General features: G+C 48.2%; 3 protein-coding genes across 4 annotated transcripts; 1 reads left to right on the top strand and 2 right to left on the bottom strand.

Moving 5' to 3' along the window:
- Nucleotides 1-352: 352 nt before the first annotated feature.
- SPATA25 (spermatogenesis associated 25) lies at nt 353-5,920 on the top strand. The gene is made up of 2 exons (XM_001503355.5): nt 353-618; nt 992-5,920. The coding sequence occupies exons 1-2, from the start codon at nt 501-503 to the stop codon at nt 1,621-1,623; spliced, it is 750 nt and encodes a 249-aa protein (XP_001503405.2). The 5' UTR covers nt 353-500; the 3' UTR covers nt 1,624-5,920.
- On the bottom strand, nt 2,540-4,439 carry ZSWIM1 (zinc finger SWIM-type containing 1). The gene has a single exon (XM_014735184.3). It carries the CDS (start codon nt 4,437-4,439, stop codon nt 3,069-3,071), a length of 1,371 nt encoding a protein of 456 aa, XP_014590670.1. The 3' UTR covers nt 2,540-3,068.
- Nucleotides 2,540-21,401, bottom strand: ZSWIM3 (zinc finger SWIM-type containing 3). Of its 2 annotated transcripts, XR_011430742.1 has the most exons (3): nt 20,884-21,269; nt 7,079-9,088; nt 2,540-4,585 (listed from the first exon to the last, which is right to left on the bottom strand). XR_011430742.1 is itself a non-coding variant. In XM_001503346.6 (2 exons), exons 1-2 carry the CDS (start codon nt 21,036-21,038, stop codon nt 7,159-7,161), a joined length of 2,085 nt encoding a protein of 694 aa, XP_001503396.1. In that variant the 5' UTR covers nt 21,039-21,401; the 3' UTR covers nt 6,661-7,158. The 2 variants fall into 2 exon arrangements, 1 of the variants encoding a protein (XP_001503396.1); XM_001503346.6 differs by lacking the exon at nt 2,540-4,585 and having other exon boundaries at nt 6,661-9,088; nt 20,884-21,401.
- Between the last annotated feature and the right edge of the window lie 17 nt (nt 21,402-21,418).

The following is a 21,418-nucleotide window of genomic DNA, read 5'->3' as shown; positions in this document are numbered from 1 at the left end:
TGGGCGTCAGGATTTCTAAAAGCTCCCAAGAGATTCTAATGTGCAGCCGGCCTGAAAAGCAGTGTCCTAGACCAACTATTTCATTTTGCAGATGGGAAACTGAGGCCCACAGATGGGAAAGTCTTTGTCCAAGGTCACACAGCAAATGAGTGAATGCAGAGTATTCCTTTTCTCACGCTACAGGACACAAAGCACTAGATTCTTTTAGTGGTATCTCTGATCACTTGCTTCCATACACGTGATCTCATCTAACTCTTACAACTTCTGCTGGGGTAGTAGGTGGTCATCACCTCCGCCTTACAGATGAGAATATCAAGGAACAAAACTGTTCAGATGACTTGCCCAGGGTAAAGGCAAGAACCTAGAATAACCAGTTCCTGGTCCAGCACTCTTTTAACCTCATCCCATTGTCATATTCAGGTTCTAGAATGAACAGGTCAATGCTGTGAGGTGGGTTTCAGGTGTAAAGAGAAGGGACTATGAGGTAACATTCTAGAAGGATGGAGAGAGTAGGACAGGAGGCAGACAACTGTTCCCTCACAAATAGGGGCTTCGGGGTAGCCATGTCCTATTTCATGTCTCCACAAACTCATCCGGGTCTTCTGCCTTCTGGCCAAGGTGAGAGAGGGGCACTTGGAACTGGAGGGAGTATGGCAACTTCCCCTGAGAACCTGATTCCTGGCTCTGGGGAGGTGGAGCTTCTGCTGGGTATTTTTGGGCTGGCCCTGGAGTCAGTTCTCTTTGAAGAAAAGCCATTCCAAAAGTCCTTGCCAATACCTACCCACTTGCTCACTCATTCATTCAACAAACACTTCTCCATCACTTACTCAGTATTAGGGACTGGGGGTGTGGATATGAGTAAAACATAGTCCCCAACTGCTAGACAGCCGTCTTGGGCTGGTCTTAATTGCTCCTGCTCCCAATGATCTGCCCCTCAGGGCCTCCACAAAGAGACCAAGAATAACATTCCATCTCATTCCTATCTCTGCAGGTGGGGCTGCTTCTCCGGGCTCGTCCCTTGGCCTCTATAGTCCTGCAGAGCCAATGGTGGTGGCCTCTAGTGGACTAGGCCCACTGAGCCAGAAAGCTGAGCAGGTGGCACGTGCTGCCCAGGCCTGGAGCCCGGCCCTGGCAGTGCCAGAAGCCAGGGGCTGCCCTGGGGGGGTTGGCTGGGAGACACTGCGGCAGAAGGAGTATGGCCGATACTGCCACAAATTCCCCCATGCAAGGCAGCCGGAGAACCTGGGCTGGGAGGATGGCTGCTCCAGCAGCAGAGATCCCCACCGGGGTGGCCCCAGCAGGCCTGGACCCCTGCTACTGTGTGAGCTGTCACCAGGGGTTCTGCCGATGCCCTCTGAGACAGGCGGGAAGGAAGCCAGCTCCCAGCCTGACATCTGCATCCTTACCCTGGCCATGATGATCGCTGGCATCCCCACCGTGCCTGTCCCAGGCCTGCGGGAAGAGGACCTGATTCGGGCGGCTCAAGCTTTCATGATGGCCCATCCGGAGCCAGAGGGGGCTGTGGAGGGGGTGCGGTGGGAACAGGCACAAGCCCACACAGCCTCTGGGCACATGGCCCTAGGGAGATCCAGGAGGGGCCAGCCTCCTGGCTCCTGCTTGTAGCTGGATGAAATTGCACCAGACACATAGGGTGGCTTCTCCGTATGGTTTTTGGGCAGACAGGGTTGGGGGTGCCTATGGCAGGGGAGGGGATAGGGTGGTTGTTTGAGCCACTCTGACAAACACCAGTCCTTCATCAGGGCCCAGACACCAGGAAGTTTCTCCAGATACCAGGAAGCCAGGAGACAGTCTTGTGAGAGTAGTAATGATGAAAATTACCTGTGGTAGGGGCCCTGCTTGGAGAGTCGAGGCTTCTTTTGTATCATTTTGGGACCTGATCAAAATTTCTTGTACAAAGTCCTAGGCAATGTGAATTTTCCTCTTGCCTTACATTTCCCAGCCTACTGAGTGCAGGTGATGGGACCATCAGCAAGGAAGGAAAATTAACATTTATCTGAGCACCCACTGGGTGTCAGGCCCATTATATGCCCATTTTCCTTTAAACTTACCAATGCTGTGGGGATCCCCTTTTTTACAGATGAACAAATTGAGGCTTAGAGAGGCGACTTGCCCGAAGTCTCATAGCTAGTAAAAAGGAGAACCAGGGGCTGGCCTGGTGGCACAGTGGTTGGATTTGCATGCTCTGCTTCGGTGGTCTGGGGTGAACGGGTTTGGATCCTGGGCGCAGACCTACAGACCGTTTGTCAGGCCCTGTTGTGGCAGCATCCCGCGTACAAAAAATAGAGGACAACTGGCACAGATGTTGGCTTGGAGACAATCGTCCTCAAGCAAAAAGAGGAAGATTGGCAACACATGTTAACTCAGGGCCAGTCTTCTCCACTGAAAAAAAAGAACCAGGCCTCAAAAATCAGGCAGGGAAGGAACGAGGATTTGCATGTAGTGTCAGACTCTGAAGTGTGTATTCTTTCCACAGTATTTCCTAAACTGCCTTCTATAAGACAAAGAACTAGATAAGTGCTGGAATAGGCAACATTCAACTTTAATGAACTCAGCATGGGTGAGGGGGTTGCAGGAAGGAGCCTGGGCGCCTAGTGAGCCACCTCCCCTGAGGGGCCTTTTCCTCTGTGGGTCAGGTGAGTGTCTGAAACCAAGGCCCAGCCCTCTATCTTCACTCAGTGTCTTATCTCTTATCTTAGAGCAGGGGTTAGCAATTTTTGTAAGGCCCTTGAGCTAAGAATGGTTTTTACCTTTTGAAAAGGTTGTAAAAAAACCACAATGAAAACAAGAATATACAACAGAGACTACTACATGTGGCCACTGAAGTCTAAGATATTTACTATTGGGCCCTTTACAGCAAAGATTTGCTGACTCTTATCTTGGGGAACTAGAAACATTTTACGTAGCAGGCTGCAGTAAAATAGGACTCTTATCTTTTCTTGGAAGGAGGGCCCATGGCAGTACAACAGTGTGAGTGTGTGGGGGTGTGCATGTGGGGGTGGATGTGAGTGTGCACAGTGTGGATGAGCATCCCTGGGCAGTGACGGAAATCAGAGTTGGACCTGCTCATAAGGGCCGATCCAGCCATCAGCCAATTCGCGCAGCGTGCTGTACCGCCGCTCAAACTCCTCCTGGTTGCAGTGCTGTAAGAGCTGACCCACCTCCTGAGTGAGGAGAGCCACTGCCAAGTGCTTATCCAGGGTCTCACTCCACTTGCTGCTCAGGATGTTGTCTAGACTGGCAGCACAGCCTGCTGTCCACTGAGCTGGCAGCATGTCGGGCTGGAGCACCTGGCAGCGGGTGCTGAGCATGGCCAGGATGTGGCGGCAGGGCAGGTGGAAGGCCTGGTTAAAGTAGCAGCTGCAGCTGGCAGGGGGCTGGGGCTGCACCCTATGGGTGTCCTCCAGGATCTGTATGTTCACCTTTTCGGAGCCAGAGCCGATGAGGTGCACAGATTTCTGGACCACAGCAAGCTCACCCAGGCAGAGCTGGGCCGCTGGGCCCGTGCAGATGGCATTAAGGGAGTGCTGGATGCGGGCTTCTACCAACTGCTCCACTTTGGGGCTTTCAGGGGTGACATATGAGGGGACATAATTGTTCTGGGGACTCAGGCCCAGGCTGAAGCTTGCCTTGTCTCTGGAGTTCTGCTGCATGTATCGGAGCAGAGAGGTCATGCCTTGTTCCACAGACGAGGTGGTGCCAAAGAACTGGCTGAGGACACGGGTGGTGACCTCTAGGTCCTGGAAGTAGCGGCTGCTCTCGGATCGGCTTCTCCAGCGGTGGGCCAGCCAGATGCGGTCATTGAGCAGCCAGTGTGAGTGGAGCTCAGGCAGCTGGGCCGGGGGGATGCAGTTGCTCAGGAGTGTATACAACTTCCTCAGGTTGCCAGCTGTGGCCGAGCACATTGTGCTCTGCAGTGAGGTCAGGAGCGCCCTCTCCACAGGCTGTTCAAGGGACAGCTGATAGAACTTACCTTGGAGGAATTTACAGATGTGGAAGGCTGAGGGCAGGACCTCGGCTGCGGGGAACTCCATGGCTAGGGTGGGCAGGGGGAGGAAATGGGGATCCACTAGGATGGTACACACTCTCTCCCATGCTGGGTTAAACTTCTTGAACACCTGGAACATCTGGGCCAGGCCTTCAGCATCCTCCTTGGCAGGAATGGCAAAGTAGACTGCCCGGGCGAGATGACTCTCCAGCTGCACCTGAGGTCCGTCCACCAGGAAGGTATATAACACCTTGTCCCTGGGGTTATAGGTCCGGTGGATAAATAGGATCTCAGGGAAATGGGCAAAGATGCCCTGCATAAAGCAGCTCTGATAGTTGAGGGTATCTAACTGGGCAGTCTTGCTAACCTGGTACAGCAGCATAGGTGGGCTTGGGTCCTCAATCAGGAGCTCATTCAGCATTGTCAGGGCCATGGGGGAGATGGGAGAAGTCTAGATGCCAAGGTCAAAGTACTTTCTCTGTGAGGCTGCTGTCCAGGAGGCTCTCGGTCTCTCAAGCTCCAACTAAGTTGAGGCCTGAGGCTGGACTGTAATTCCCAGATCTTGTTCCAAAGATGGGCCTATGGAGAGGAACAGAGGTTTAAGGAGAGAATAGAGGCTTGGCTCTTCAATTATTCATCCAGACAAAATTTACTGAACACTTACTATGCATGAGCACTGTTCTGGGGAGATACACAATAAACATGTAAACAAACAAGGATATATCAGATAATAAAAGTTACAAAGACCACAAAACTGGGTAACAGGTAGAGAGTAAGTCGGGGGAGGGAGGGATACTTTAGCTAAGGTCTTCTGGGAAGCCCCCTCTGTGGGCAGGCAGGATGACATTGGAGTTGAGACCTAATTTTTAAGCCAGACATGGAAAGATTTGGTTCCATGAGATGAGTGTGAAGGCTAGAGCTGCATATGGTCTTCTTTTTCTTAATAGCATTTTCTATTTGTCTAGCACTTTATATTTACAAATCACTTCTTGGCATCCACTCTTTCATTTGGTCCTGGTACACGCAAGAGAACTGCAATTGCCCCCAACTTGCTGTGTGATCTCCGGCAAGTCAGTGATTCCTCCTGGGCCTCAATCCCTTCAACCACAAAACGGAGCTAACAAACGTGCATAGCTTCTCCGCCTCTATGTAAATCCCTCAACTGCAATGTGCCAGTCAAATGCTTCCTTTATTTGGCCCCAAACCGGGTTGTCCCCATTTTACAAATGAGAAACTGAGGCTCAAAGAGGTTAAGTAACTTGCCCACTATTGCCCTGTAAGCAGGTGGACGCTGAGCCTTTGGCTGGCGATCCTGACTGTTTTCTACAGCACCTGAAGTCCAAAAACCAGGGACCGAGAGGGGACGCGGCCTCTGACCTCTCACCTCTAACGCGGGTGGGAGGACGTGGATGTCTGACGTTCCCATTCGGAGTCCGGCCGGAGCCAGAAGAGCAGTCATCCTCCCGCCCCTTTTGGAGCCGTGTCATGGGTGACGGTGGTCATCAGGTGCCTCACACCTCCACCCCTTCAAAAACCACTCACCCACAGCCTGGCTCTGTCGCCATTTCTCCCTATTTGACCCTGCCTCTGACTGTGACTGACCTCTAGGATCACCAGCCGCGGCGCCGCTTCCCGTGACTCGGGCCAACGGCCTGAGGAGTTCGTGTTCGGCCTTTGGCGCACGGACCAATCGCAGCCTGGCGACTCGTGGCAGAGCCGTTACCAGGGCTACGAGGGGCTCGGCTGGCGGTAACCAATGAAAGCCTGAGGACGCTCTTGTTCCTGCCAGTCTGAGCCCTGAGACAGGAACTCTCGAGCCTGGATTCCGGGCAGACGACTGGACAGGCGTGCTACTATGGAAACTCCCTCACAAGCCGAAAATGAAAAGGAAAATAAATAGCAGTGTTCTACGGATTTTTTTCTTTTCTGGTCACACTCCAAAGCCCCAGGGGGGTAGGAAAGGATGCACGTGTAGTTGTACTGTTTTCTGCCTTATGGGGAAACTGAGGCCCAGGTCTCCAATTCTGTCTCTACATCAGGGGTCGGGGCCCAACCCTGGGAGCTGAGGAAATCCAGATCTCCTTGAGAGCCCTGAAGCTTGGTGTTGCCCAGCCCTACCCCCTCCAGTATTCTAGGGAAGAGAGAGATCCAGAAGGGAAGGTCAAGGTGAACCAAGGCTGCCTGCCATCTTTTGACCTCAGTTCGCCAGAAGATGGCACCTTGGAAAGCTGGATGGCTACCGGGCTTTAGGTAATTAAGATTACAACTAACAACAACAAAAGTCAGTGTCGGTGCTTATAACTGCAATGAAAATGTTCTGTTTATATAAATCTAGAGGGGAAATTGCGATTAGAACAGACCAACACACTAATTTTTACAGATGAGGAAACTGGGGCAAAGAAATTAGGAACTTGCCCACAGTCCCCCAGCGGTTGCGGGCAGTCGGATTTAGGACTCAGGTTTCTTCCCTCCCAGTCTAATCGGCCTCCTCCTGCTAGAGTACAAGGCAGCTGAAATCAGTGTTGAAGGCTTGGTTGGTGGGAAGAGGGTGAAGTTCAGTGGTGGACTGCCCAGTCTGAATTTGAGGCATCAAGTTCTGTTTGGCTCCACAACCCCCATTAGATTCCTTCACTGTTCAAGCAGCACACCTTTACTCTGCTTATTTGATTTTATTTAAAAAAAACACTTTATTTAATATAAATAAAAATAGGTACAAATAACAGATTCTTTGTAAAGAGCAGCAACAGCCAAGGATCACCCTCCTTCCCTTTGTCTCCGAAAACAGGCCCTTTCACCAGGTCCATTTTAAATGGTCTCACCCTATCCCAGGGCGGGGGTTCATCTCTATAAAGAGAATAAGATCGGATCTCAGGGGTCAGAGGAGAAAGAGGGATGACCTTTCAGCATGGAGATAACTTTGGCCTTGAACAATGAACGAGGCTCCCAAGGAATGCCAAAGGTAGGGTGGAAAAAGGGCAGATTCAAAGGACTGTCACACAGTGGGGCTCCTCTTCTCCCTATTGTAACAATCTTCCTAGCCCTACCTAGGAAGACACTGGTTAAAATGCTGACCTCTGGCATGTCCTGCCCACTTTGAGCTCTCCGACTTCCAAGGAGAGGGGTTTGTGGTCCAGTGCGCCAGTGCAAGTGTTTTAATCATGAATCGTGGCTCTCGCAGGAGGGAGTCTCTCCCCTTCCTCCTGCTCTCCCCAGAGGAAAGGGAGGCGGCCCACATCCTTGAAGTCCGCAGGCTGGTGACTGGGCTCAGGCTGCTGGCACGGGTCAGCCCAGATGTCCACAATCTTGCGCAGGGTAGAACAGCGCTCCTCCAGCTCCGGCCCCTCACTCTGCATTAGCAGGTTTGCTAGCTCCCTGCTTAGGTCCTGAATCATGTCATTCCGTCCTTGCTTCCCAGGTTGGCCTGTGTTTGGGACCACAACAGGGTCCCGGAGTTCCCCACTGGGCCCGAGGAGGTGCTGGTACCTTTTCTGCCACCGACGGCACACCATGGCTTCTCCCACGGGCTTCTGGCTGGTGTGCAACAAGGCCAAAATGTGCCGGCATGGCAGGTGGTACCACTGCTGAAAGGAACAGCTACAGCTACAGCCATCTTTGCTAACCTGGTGAGAGTCCTCTAGCAGCTGAACGTCCACTGAGGAGCCAGCCATGTCCACCAGGTGGGTGGAGTTCTGCACCACCTCCCACTCATTGTGGCACAGCTTATAGGCCAGTTCAGAGCCACTCTGGTGCAAGGTGTCTAGCATGCCACCCCGGGAGGGCTGCACCTGTGGCTGCTGCTGCAACAGCTGTGGGTCTGGCTTTCTCTCATCCACAAGAAGCCTGGTAAGGCTCCCTCCACAAATTCCAAAAGCCTTCTTGGACTTTGGTGGTATGCTTGCTGGCCGGGCTCTCTTTAACTTGGGAGGAGCCATGGGCAAGTTCTTCAAGCCTTTGGTATTAAAGAAGTCTATGTAATCCACAAAGCGGAGGATGCAGTCCAGCAGGGACTGCTGTTCTCGAAAGAGGCTTGACACCTTGCTGGTGACAACGTCTAGGCTGTCCATATAGGTGTTACATGCGTGCAGGCCCTTCCTGACATGCATGTACCACAGCAGTTCACAGGAGAACCAGTGGGCCTGCAGGAAACTGAAGAGCTCCCCATCTAGTAGGGCTTGGGACATCTGACAGAGATTTTGCACGCTGGCATCAGAAGTGACAAACACAGCTTCCCGCAGGGCTTCCTTCATAAGCCTTTTAAAGGATGGATGTGCTGAACTACGATGCAACTTCTTCTCCAAGAGACGGGTTGTGTGGTAGATAGAAAGAAGGATGCGAGCAGCAGGGAAGATCTCCTGCAGGATGGCTCGATGAGGGAAGGACGGGTCCACAAAGACCACCTTGACCTTGGGCCAATCTGAGTTGAACTCTGTGAAAATACTCAGCATCTTGGCCACGGAGGTGGCTGTCTCAGCCTTGAGCACAGCAAAGTGGACCACTCGACTCTCTCGTTCCTTGTTCTCCACCAAGAAAGCATAGAGGATGTGGCCCTGAGCATTCTCCACCCGGTGCAGCAAGAGATTCTCTGGGAAACGGATGAACAGGTTGCTCATCTTGCTGCTCTGGAAGCTGAGCCGGTCCAGGTCTTGGCTGTTGCCCACACTGAAGGAGGCCATGGAACCTTCATCCACCTTAAGAAAGTTCTTCATCACTTTTGCTATCTTGGCCAGGTCAGAAGGAGTGATGCTCTCTTGCTCTTGCTTTGAGGGTGCTTGGACCTTATCTAAGCAAAATGATGGTTCAACCAGGGACTTCTCAGCTGTGTCAAGGTCCTTCTTGCCTGTGGGCTGTGCAGGCTGGGGTTTCTGCAGGCACATTGTCTTTTGAGATTTACCAGTGGCGTCTCCTCCAGGACCCTCAGTTTTAGAGTCAACATGTATATGCTGGGTGTTGAGTTCACTGATAAATAGTCTATCCAGTTTCTCATTATACCGCAGGAGCAAATACGCTGGGCACATGTCTTCCTCTGGTGTTCTCTTCCTGTTTGACTGGGTCCGAATACAGACAAATTTCACCTGCACATATCTAGGGAAGGTAGAGGTGACAATGAGAAAGGTGCTGACTATCCCCTTTCTCTTATGAGACAAGGCCCTGTAGGGTCTTACAGTGCCTGATACATTTCCTGGAGACCACACTGCAGTATTGGATGAAGGAAAGGAAGATTTACGCTCACTCTCCAGTCCCAAAGGATTCAGCTTTTTCTTTAAGACCCTCTCCAACTAAACCACTCCCCCATTTTTATCTCCAGCAGTTCTAAGCCCCAACTCCTTTCATTCACTCTGTTACTCATCTATAGCTCTCAACATACAATTCAATCTGAGGCAAGACACAAGCGAAAACGGACAAGAGGCAGCAGCAGAGTGCCTAGCTGGTCACTCACTGTTTAAAATGCCTCCTTCATTCCACCTTTTTGGAACCACTGCCGCCGCCTCTTACAGACAGCAAAGATAAAAGCGGCCCTTAGGGGCCAGCCCCACGGCTGAGAGGGTCACACGCTCCGCTTCGGTGGCCCAGGATTTTGCCAGTTCGAATCCTGGGTGCAGACATGGCACCGCTCATCAAGCCACGCTGAGGCGCACTCCACATGCCAGAACCAGAAGGACCCACAACTAAAAATACACAACTATGTACCAGGGGCTTTGGGAGAAAAAGGAAAAATAAAAAAACCTTAAAAAAAAAAGTGGCCCTCAAGGATTAGGGGAAGTCTGGGCCTCCTCTTTAAGATAGAAGATCTCGATTCATCTTTCATTTAAAGGAAAATGTCTGCATCCTAAGAGAGTTTAAGAACCCCTGGGCTAGACGATCTTTAGGGTCCCCGCCAGCTTTGCCATTCTAGGCTGAAAGTGATGATTCAAAGGAGAAGGGTAATTAAATTGAATAGCTGATCCTTTTCTCTTCCTGTCCCATTCAACCCATGATTCAAGGCCCAAATCAGGTCCCACCCTCTCCAGGGAGCCTTTGTGGATACCCTCAAGCCACAGTAATTGCTCTTTTTTCTGAATTCATAGTATTTATTTAAAATAAAAGGCTTAGCAGATTCTCCGGGTGGCAGTATACCTAGTGGTGACACAGTGGGGATGCTGGAGGCTGACTGCCTGGATTTGAATCTGGGCACCACAACTCAGAAGTTGTCTGGCCTTAGGCAAGTCATTTCACCTCTCTGTGTGCAGTTTCCTCATCATAAAAATGAAACTATCTTATTAGGGTTGTTGTCGGGAATTAAATAAGCCACAGATGGAATATTTAACCCAGAGCCTAGTTCAGCCTTTCATTTATCCTAAATCAAAGTCAGCTGTTACCGCAGCTCCTCTGCCTTGTGACAATCTCTTGGGTGTTCATGCAGTACCTTTTCAGTTGGCTGGGGCTGTTTTCAAGGGGCAAACCTGAGTTATTCCTCAGTGTATTCCAAGCACCTAACACGATGCCATTCCTTCAGCAGATGCTTATCAAAGATGTACTGGAGAAATGACTCATGGACCATAGGTGGGTGGGACGGGTCATGCCCCTGCCTCCTCAGGGAGTCCCAGCCCAAAGACCAGGGAAGGGAGAAAATATCTGACTCCCCAGTATGACATGACACAGCCTGGGCACCTCATCAACCCCTTTCCAAACATTCTAATCCAGCTGGTCCTGTTTGCCCACCCTGTGGGGCAAGCTTAGAAAAACAGGATATGTCAGGCCCGCAATAACAGGGTGGAAGGGCCCAGGGCTGAAAATGCCTGCACCTGTTGTGTGAACAGCACTGGGGTGGCAATGCCATCCCTAGCTCAGGGCCAAGGAGGGGGCTGGGGCAGCCCAGCAGTATGGTGAGGCCTGTGAGGAGTGACTGCAGCATGGCCTCTGCCTCTCTCTCCAGCCTCGTTTCTACCCCCTCACCATCTTGTTTTTCTACGCCCTAGAAAGACTGTCTACAGCTTCCCATGTTCACGATACTGTCACACCTCTACGCCTTTGCTCGTGTTTGTCTCTCTGTCTGGAATGCCCTTCCCACCTGTCTTCATCTCAGAGCTTACTCATCCTTCAGGACGACGTGCCACCATCATCTTTTCTAGGAAGCCCTCCCCAAGCCCTTAGATTGGGCCCTACCCTTCTGCTGGCTCAGTGTCTTAGCACAGCTCTAGCTCATCAAACTATATTGACTTTCTGTGCGCTTGGTGCAAGTTTGTTAAGCTAATCCAAAGAAAAGACACTGGTGAGTGCCAACCATAAAGCTCTTTCTCCCTTTCCTGGTTCCATTAATGACTGCACCTCCCACGGCGGAAACCTTGGCATTCTTTTTAATTCCTCCTTCTCCATGTCTACATCCAATATGTTAACATGTCTTTTACAATCTTTCCTACCACTAGGACACGTGTTAAGGATTACTACATGCCAGGCTATATTAAGCCCCTTACATGCCTCATTTCCTACCAGGAAAAGGGTTCTATTATCATCCACATTTTACAGATGGGAAAACCGGCTTAAAGGTTCTGAAGATGAGAATCTGGGGTTTAATCCTCCGCTAAACTGGAGGACCGGGGACCTGAACTAAGCCTGCTTGGCTACGGTCTGCACAGTTAACCATTATGTTGCCTGTCTTCTTTCAAAATATTCCTCCCTCCTCTGACTTCTCATTTTTACCCTCCTCGACTTGACCCTCAACATACCGGTCAGGTTGAACAACTTCCTTAAAGATCTCTAAACATACTGTCCTTGTTGGCATAACGCATTTCAAACTTAATGGGCACTAGGTTGAAGCCTGTTATTTTTTTCCCTGCTTTCTTTAATCTTTTTTACTGAGCTATAACTTACATAGAGTGAAGTACACAAATCTTCTGCAAGAATTCATTGAGCTCTGTCCTTATTTCTGTCTCCCAGGTAAAGCACAGACTCCCTTCGAGACAGGGATAGCGTTTTATACTTTTCTGAATCTGCCTTAGTGCTTACATCTAAGAATGCTCAGGCAGGATCTGGAGGAAGGGAGTCAGCCAGTCTTGCTTCCTTCCAGTCTGCTCTGCGGGTATTTGCATTCCCCTACCAGACAGTGCTGCCGGTGTACTCCTAGTGCCTGGCACTGCCCTCTGGCACAGACTAGGTGCTCTAAACACACACACTGAATGAACGTTAAATGAGTGACTGTACCGTACAGAAAGTTCTTACAGCATGAGTAGCGTACTAGGAAGATCCTTGGCAGAGCTTGTCAGATGACTTGGCTTCTAGTCCTAGCAGTATTACTCTTAATAAATATAACTTTAGACAAGTCCTTTGTTTAATTTCACACATTTACTAAGTGCCACCACATTCCAAACACTGTACTCGTTGCTCACAATGCTACAGAGACTAATTAGATAGTCTCTAACTCGAGTGAGCAGAGAGACTATTACATAGGTGGCCAGTAAAGTCAAAATCAAGTGAATGGTTAAATAGAGATACAAACAATAAACTTAGAACTGAATAAAGAGTGATTCACTCTGTGGGGTTGGCACAGATTAAGTAAGGCTTTTGATTAATTTTACATAAGATTTGTGTCCTTGTTGTGTGTAAATTGCACGTTGAGCAATGAATAGGACTTTTAAGGTGGAGTAAAGCCATTCTGGACAATAGAACTTGAGTTAGGAAGAAGATGTGGAGCCAGAAGATCTGAGTTTAAATGGCAGCTCTACCACTTGTTAGCCGTGTGAACTTGGACAAGTCACTTCATTTCCCCTAAGCCTCCAATTCCTTACTTATAAATATGGAAATAACAAGAGTACTAGTCTATGAAGATCAATGCCTGACCCAAGAATAATCAGTACCACTCAAAGTGAGTTCATTTAAACGGCTGTGACAGGATCTGTGGGTTGCCAACCCAACATCCCTTAGCGCCCTTCTTCCTTCCTAAAAGGCCAGTTTTATTCAGGTTGCCATTCCTCCCCCACATAGCTAAGTGCTTCAGGGCTAGTCTAAGCCAATTAAGGTAATCTTATTAGGAATGGCAATGGATACTGGCCCAATTCTAGACAAAGAAACATGCTAGGAAATCTGCAGGAAACCAAGGAAGGCTTTTTCTTCCGGATGTGACTCCTGCATTTGTGCCATGTCAGGACCCATGCTGAGGATGGCAGAGCAGAAAGATGCAACCAGCCTGAGCCCCTGAAACAATCACTTTCAGAGGCCCTCCTCTGGGCTTCTAACAAATAAGCCATTTTGAGGCTGGCCCAGTGGCACAGCGGTTAAGCTTGCACGTTCTGCTTCTCGGCGGCCCAGGGTTTGCCGGTTCGGATCCCGGGTGCAGACATGGCACCGCTTGGCAAAAGCCATGCTGTGGTAGGTGTCCCACGGATAAAGTAGACTAGGAAGATGGGTGCGGATGTTACCTCAAGGCCAGTCTTCCTCAGCAAAAAAAGAGGAGGATTGGCAGTAGTTAGCTGAGGACTAATCTTCCTTGGAAAAAAAAAAGAAGTAAGCCATTTTGAGTCAGAGTTTTCAGTTAATTGCAGCCAAAAACATCCCCAGAAACATTTCATAGTAAATAGTGGAAAAAAAGATTTGAGTGGAACTTTATCTTTTTTTTTTTGAGGAAGATTAGCCCTGAGCTAACATCCGTGCCCATCTTCTTCTACTTTATATGTGAGACGCCTACCACAGCATGGTTTTTGCCAAGTGGTGCCATGTCCGCACCCGGGATCCGAACTGGTGAACCCTGGGCCGCAGAGAAGCGGAACGTGAGAACTTAACCTCTGTGCCACTGGGCTGGCCCCAGAGTGGAAATTTATCATAAAAATGAGACTAAAATTATGAAGCTGATATTATGTTTAACAAAATGTAGGTTATAATAGCAGCCATATCCCAGTTCTTAGAATAATCAAAGAACAACTTAAAGCGTCAACTGTTTTCTTCCTGGTATAATTTTCCCAAACACTATGCTACTTTATTTCCTGTCTCACTTTTCCAATATCAAAGGTCAGTTTTACCAAAATATTCATGGACTTTATCCCTGTCTCCCAAAGGCCTAATTTAATTCTTTGCTACGCAAATCCTTTGCTTTTCAAGCTACTACTGTATCATCATCCTGGTTGATTTCCCTTCTCCATTTGTTAACTGGTATAAGGCTGAGGGTGATATAAGGAGTTCTTGCGCATTGCTTTCAGGGACTTCAAATCCTACAGCTCTTGTAGGTGCAAGGTAGGAGAGGTGCAATTTCAGTTTGCAATCAGTTTTACTAACATTGTATCATCCTAACGTTTATCTCGTCTATTCATTAGCCAGAAACTGGCTGCCAAAGATGCTGATGGGACTGGTAGGGATAAGAAGGAAGGAATAATTAAGTAGTGAGTAATTTATAAGTGGCTAGTTTATTAGCAAGATTTTTGCATTATGACTTTTGCTTTCCTACACAGCCTTGTGACTATGGATACATGGAAAATGAAAACTTGGATAACAAGGGCCTAGTTTAAAGCATGTGATGAGGATTAAACAAAACAATGCCTATAAAGTTCTTAGAGTGTCTGGAATATAATCCAAAAAAGTATTCAAAAAAGGTAGCTATTAAACTGAACAGCAATGGAGAGAGACATCAGAATACTTCATGGACTGTGTGTAGAATATCAATCCTCAAAAAGGTCTAACAAAAAGAAAAACACAACAGCCACATATAAACATATGAGAGGGGAAACCTGGCATAAAAATCATAGAATTTCCCAGTTGACTGGGACTTTTGGTCATTTAGTGGAAACTTCCTCAGCATGTTTGACTCTCTTAAAGCACCTACCACTTTCTACCATGCACTACAGTTATGACTTTGGCAAATATTTACTGAGTACTATGTTTCAGCTGCTACATGCATTTTCTTTTTCTTTCTGTTTCTTGTTTTTTGTAGGGAAGGATTTTCCCTGAGCTAACAACTGCTGTCAATCTTTCTCTCTCTTTTTTTTTCCTCCCGGAAGCCCCAGCACATGGCTGTATATCCCAGTTGTAAGCCCTTCTAGTTCTTCTCTGTGAGCCGCCGCCACCCTGTGGCTACTGACAGACGAGTGGTGTGGTTCTGCAACCGGGAAGTGAACCCAGGCCACCACACCAGTGAGAGTGCTGAACTGTAACCACTAGGCCATCAGGGCTGGCTCTGCATTTTCTTCTTTTTTTGTTTTCTTCCTCTCCCCAAAGCCCCCCAGTATATAGTTGTATACTCTAGTTGCAGGTCCTTCTGGTTGTTCCATGTGGGACACTGCCTCAGCGTGGCTTGATGAGTGGTGCCACGTCCACACCCAGGATCCGAACCAGCGAAACCTTGGGCTGCCAAAGCAAACCACGCCAACTTAACCACTCAGCCACGGGGCTGGCCCTCTGCATTTTCTTATTTAATTTTCTTTAAATCAGCTCTCTTTACTCTACTTAATAAGGATCTTTATGTCTGGAGGGTAACATAAATACTTACTATTAAAATCATCTTGTCCGACCACCAGCAGTATGAATATCTGGCTTGGGAAACATTGCTTTCTGCTAAATTATCTCCTAAAAATATTTCCTCCAACCGCCGCCTTCCAGTTCTCCAAGAGCAGTGTGCATCCCACATATCCATATATCACTCAAAAAGCCCAACACAGTGTGCTCTGCACAGAGCCAGTGTCCAATAAATGCTCCAAGAATATCCTTTACAACATCCCAACAAGCAGTTAACCGGTCTCTGCTAAAGCCCTGGGCTGCTCAAGAAGTCACTTCCTCATAAACTAGCTCAGTCTACTGTTGTCCATAAGGTTAGAGATCACAATTTACTCATCTTTGTACCTCAACTCAAATGTTTACTCTGGGGGTAAACACTTAAGCTCTTTCTAGAAGTCTGTTGAATGAATAAATGAACAAGTGGAATTAGAAAGCTGTTACAACCCAGTGGTTAAGTAGGGCGGTTAAGAATTCTGGCAATAAACAGGCTGGGTCTGACCTTCAGTTTTAACACCTAAGAGCTTTCTTATAGTTTTTTGTTTGTTTTGTTTTTGTGAGGACGATTAGCCCTGAGCTAACATCCGTACCAATCTTCCTCCACTTTATATGTGGGTCACTGCCACAGCTTGGCTGACGAATGGCATAGGTCTGTGCCCAGGATCCAAACACGTGAACCTGAGCCATGAACCTGGGCCGCCAAAGCAGAGTACACTGAACTTAACCACCATGCCACGGGGGCAGCTCCACCTTGTAGTTTTTTGAAATCTTCCGCTACTCCCTGCTCCAACCTGCTCCCTCCTTTCTGCCCCTTCCCATTTTTCTTGGCTGTAACTGTACCAAATTCAGCCTGGCTCACACCAGGTGATTTGGGGGTGAGGGTGCTTTTTGTTACAGCTTCTTTCATGACTTTCCTCTTTCAAGTCTTGACTGCCTCAGTCCCTGCTCCTGGCCTCCCTAGCGGGTCTACTCTCCCTCCTCCCTTTGCTCAGGCACATGGAACACAGCCTTCAAAGAGTTACTAAGGAAACTCTCAACCTTAATGTAAAGCAGAGAGGTAGAAACTATGGGTCCTCTTGACATTTAGCTTCTCCTGGCTCTGTTTCCACATCTGCATAATAATAGCACATTACTATTTATGGAATATTTTCTATGTACTAGGCACTGTGGTAAGCACTTTACATGTATTAACTCATTTAATGGGAATAACAAAACCCACCTCTAACAAGGTCATTCAGAGGACCAAGTTGGATAATGAAGTCAGATGTACTTTGTAAATTATCTCTGCAAAATGTCAGCGATGACCGTTTTTTTCCCTAATCAAGAGCCTCACTGGTATCAAGTATCAGTTAGCAACCCACCCCCCCCACCAGATTAGGGTTCACTGTCATCCCCCACCCAGCACCCAAGACTTTTCCTTTGGAGATCCTACTACTATTTTAAGGAAATAATTCTATCTGTGATTAATGTTTAATATTTGTCTCCCTGACTGGAGGCGAAGTTCCACGAGGGCAGGGACCCAATTTATCTTTCTCAACACCATCTCCAGACGCTAGCATGGAGTAAGTTTTCAGTAAACAACTGCCAAAATCAATGAATTAAACTGCCACACGCTGGAATAAGCGATGTGCAGTAATCTCCCAAATACACTGACAAGTGAGAAAAGCTAGGTGTAGAATGATATGTGTAATAGTAAGCAGCTGCTTGTCTTAAAAAAAAAGACGCACATGCTGGTAAAGATGTGCCTGTTCAGGCTCAGCGCATCTCAGGAAAGTTACAGTGGTTGCCTCAAGACAACACAGTGGAAGGGACACTGGCTTTTAGAGCCTTTTATATGGTTTGAATTTTTTTAAAAATTAAATGACTCTATTAACCATTCAAAAGCAAATTCATTTTTTAAATTGTTCAACCTTCAAAAACATTAATAAAATGAAACTAATTCCAAACCTCCAATCTGTTATTTGAGTTCCTCCAATTTTCTTCCCCACTGCTCCAGCATAGATTTTCGTTCTAGCTAAGTACATCCCCTCCCTGCCTTCTAAGTACATCATGTTAACACCTGCACTAACTCACACCATTTCTCCCTCCAGGACACTAATCCTCCTGTGGTAGGCAGAATGGTCCCCTGAGGCAGGCAGAATGGTCCTCTAAAGATGTCCACTACCCAGTCGCTAGAACCTGTGAATATGTTAGGTTACATGGCAAAGGGGAATTAAGATTGTAGATGGAATTAGGATGCTAATTAGCTGGCTTTTTAAAGAGAAATTATCCTAGATCATCTGGGTGGGCCCAATATAATCACAGGGTCCTTAAAAGTGGAAGAGTGAGCCAGAAGAGGGGAGCCAGAGAGGGAGATGGGACAACAGAAGTAAGTCAGAGTGATGTGATGTGATGATTCAACCAGCCATTACTGACTTTGAAGATGGAGGAAGGGGACCATAAGCCAAGGAGCGTAGGCAATCTCTAGAAACCGGAAAAGACAAGGAAACAGATTCTTCCCTAGGGACTTCAGAAAGACATGCAGCTCTGCTGACACGTTAATTTTAGCCCAGTGACTGTGTCTGCCTTTTAAACTACAGAACTGTAAGATAATAAATTTGTGTTGTTTAAACCACTACTTTTGTGGTAATTTGTTAGAACAGCAAATAGAAACCTAGTACACCTCCTGACACCTCCCCATCTTTGGGGCCCAGCTCCAGCTCACCATGATTTCTCTGAGGCCCTGGAGCGCCTATGTCCCTGAATTACATGTTTGACGATTGATTCTGGAGCGCCTATGTCCCTGAATTACATGTTTGACGATTGATGACTCATTCATTCAACAATGACTTAACGCCCGATATGGGCCAAGCCCTGTGCTAGACTCTGGGGATGGTTAACCTGAAGGGTGTTTGGGTGCACCTGTGAGGAATCTGGACTTGATCCTACGCAGGGAGCACTGTGCTAATGAGCGAGAATACCAAAAATGGAAAACCAGAGTCCCTCCCTGGAAGAGCTCAGCCAAACCAGGAAAACCTTTGTAAACTGTATTTCAAAATGATGTGCTAAGAGCTCTAACAGGTGCTGTCAGAACACAGAAGAGGAGCATCTAACCTAACCCTTAGGGAGTCAAGAAATGCTTCTTGGAAAATATGCTGAGATCTGAAGGAAAAGTAACAATTAGCTCAGTTTTCCACAAGTGGTCCAAAATGACCTCAGATTACACAAGAATATTTAATATTTATTTATAAACATAGACTTTTTTCGGCCATTAAACTGTTACTTTTTTTTTAAGATCTTATTTTTCCTTTTTCTCCCCAAAGCCCCCCGTACACAGTTGCGTAATTTTAGTTGTGGGTCCTTCTAGTTGTGGCATGTGGGAAGCCACCTCAGCATGGCCTGATGATTGGTGCCATGTCCACACCCAGGATTCGAACTGGTGAAACCCTGGGCTGCGAAAGCGGAGCAAGTGAACTTCACTCGGCCACGGGGCAGGCCCCATAAACTGTTACTACTTATATATTACTGCTTAGATTGCTTCTAAAATAGGTTTCTTTGAATATTAAAACTGAATTTTAAAACTGAATTTAAGTAAATTATAAGATGGTATACGTAGTACTGAGATGATAGCATACCAAATGACTGACATTTGAGGAAAAGTGAGCTAAGATAAGAGGATAGGCAAGGTTATTCTACCCAGCAGACACGGTAAATGCAAGGACCAGGAAGCTGCGGGCTTGGCACAGGGCTGAGTGTGGAGCAGACCCAATCTGTACGGAGCGCACAATGCAAGATGGAGACGTCAGAAGGGTCAGATGGTCTGGCGAGCCAGGTTAACGGTCCTGCACTTAACCTGAAGGCAACAGGAGGCTGCTGCGCTTTATCCGACCTAGACTCCAAGCAGCATGACAGCAGGGCATTTTTGTCTTCTTCTCACTGCTTAGAAAGATGCTGCCAGCAGAGGATAGAGTCCAAACACGCCACAATAGTACCTAAAGACCCTTCAGGGGCCGGCCGTGTAGCCGAGTGATTAGGTTCACGAGCTCCGCTTCGGTGGCCCAGGGTTTCACTGGTTCGGATCCTGGGCACGGACATGGCACTGCTCATCAGGCCATGTTGAGGCGGCCTCCCACATGCCACAACTAGAAGGATCCACAACTAAAAAGACACAACTATGTACCAGGGGGCTTTGGGGAGAAAAAAGAAAAATAAAATCTTTAAAAGAAAAAAAACGACCCCTCAGGTAGACTGCACGGCCTTCATCTCCTGCCAAGCGTGGCAGGCCACACCATTTCTCAAACATGCCACCTTCCTTCACATTTCTGTGCCTTTGCTCCGCACCTCCTTCTGGTCAAACTCCTCTACTTACTCGGTAATTAACCATTGAACTCCGGCTCTCGGCATTCATTCAGGGCCCAGGAGGAATCATTACTTCCAGCCTGAAGCCTTTCCCCACTTCCTGGGCATTAGTCACTTCCTCCTCTGCACACCTCTTTTATAAAGCATTTATCACATTCTAGTAGGTTTACCTGAGCACAACCCTATCCCATGTTAAGCTCTTTGAGGGAGGGTTTGGTTACTTATTCATCTTTATGTCATCTGGACCCTGCATAGCCCTGGACTGCAGAGTAGAGGCAAGAACATAGCCTGCCACCTGGATGGAGAGCTTTGGCCAAACTTCTCAACCCAGAGCTCCCAAACTTAGCTCTACTTTGACCCTCAGAATTGGCCCACATGGTATGTGCTCGAATTTGAATCGATTGTCAATTTGTAAAAAGTGGACAAATTCACATAAAGCCAGGATTTCTGACTCCTCTTGCCCCAAATTCTGGCAACACTGGATCTTCTTTTTCCCATGGCAGCCATCAGCTGGAGTTGACCAGATGGGGCTTGCTCTCCATTCTGCCCACTGTACACTTGTGTTGTCCCACATGGCACAAAGACCTGGTGTCGGCTTGTTAGTTCATCATTCTTTTTCTTATAGTAAAATTAAAAGCTAAACTTTCTTAACTGGACTGTTCCACCTGAGCCCTGAAGGCATTTGAGTTTTCAACCCTTACTTAGACTCTAAGCCTGTTCTCTCATCACCAAATGGGAAAGATCAGATTTATCTATAATTCTCGACACAGGCCTGCAGAAAGCACGCACAGAATAGAAAAAACGGCCTGGGCCATGGAGAGTGTTTGAAAAAATGGTTGTTAATCTCAAGAGCTCAAGAACAATTTACAAAAAGAATGAATGAACGAACAAACCAACCATGAACCGCATTATTGCTTTGTAAAGAGGAGACTGATGAAGGAAATTATCGCCGAGGCGTTTTTATCCACAGGTGCTCAATGAGTGCCTGTTAAACGCCTAGAGACACGCCCAACTGCGCTCCCTCCTCCTCCAGGCCGCCCTCCTGGGGACTGTCCAGCCTCCTCCCCATCCTCGTGCCCCGCCCTTACAGGATGTCCTCGCGGATGGATGTGCCGTGGTTGAGGTTGTGGAAGCGGACGGAGACGCAGTCCCTGAGGATGAAGGAGCACCTGTTCTCCTTTTTGTAGGCGCTGAAGCACTCCTTGAAGTCCTCGTAGGTCTTGAAGCAGCTGCCCAGCTCCATGGCCGCCCCCTCAGCCCACACCGGGGGCCGGCTCCAAGAGGAACGCCAGGGGTCAGAGGTCACACTTCGAGGGTCTACCGGCTGGCGTGGGCCCAGGCTGCCTTAAGGGTCGGCCCAACTGGGTGGCCTGTTATGGAGCTCAGGAGGGGCCCTAGGCCTGAGAGGTTTACAAGGGACTGGGGGCGTCTTTGCTGTCTGACAGAGGGGAGATGGCAGTCAACCCTTATCATCAGTCCCAGGGCTCCGCCCCCTTACTATCGCATTCAATCACATATGGGATTCCCAGACTGGCATTCATTTTTTCCAATCGTTAGAGAAAGGCCTGAAGACTGACAGGACCACCGACCAATCATAATCTGCCTCCCGGTTTTCTCAGGGTC

This window comes from Equus caballus, chromosome 22 (assembly GCF_041296265.1).
Source record: "Equus caballus isolate H_3958 breed thoroughbred chromosome 22, TB-T2T, whole genome shotgun sequence".
Taxonomy (NCBI): Eukaryota; Metazoa; Chordata; class Mammalia; order Perissodactyla; family Equidae; genus Equus; species Equus caballus.
This window is presented reverse-complemented; position numbering and strand designations above follow the sequence as displayed.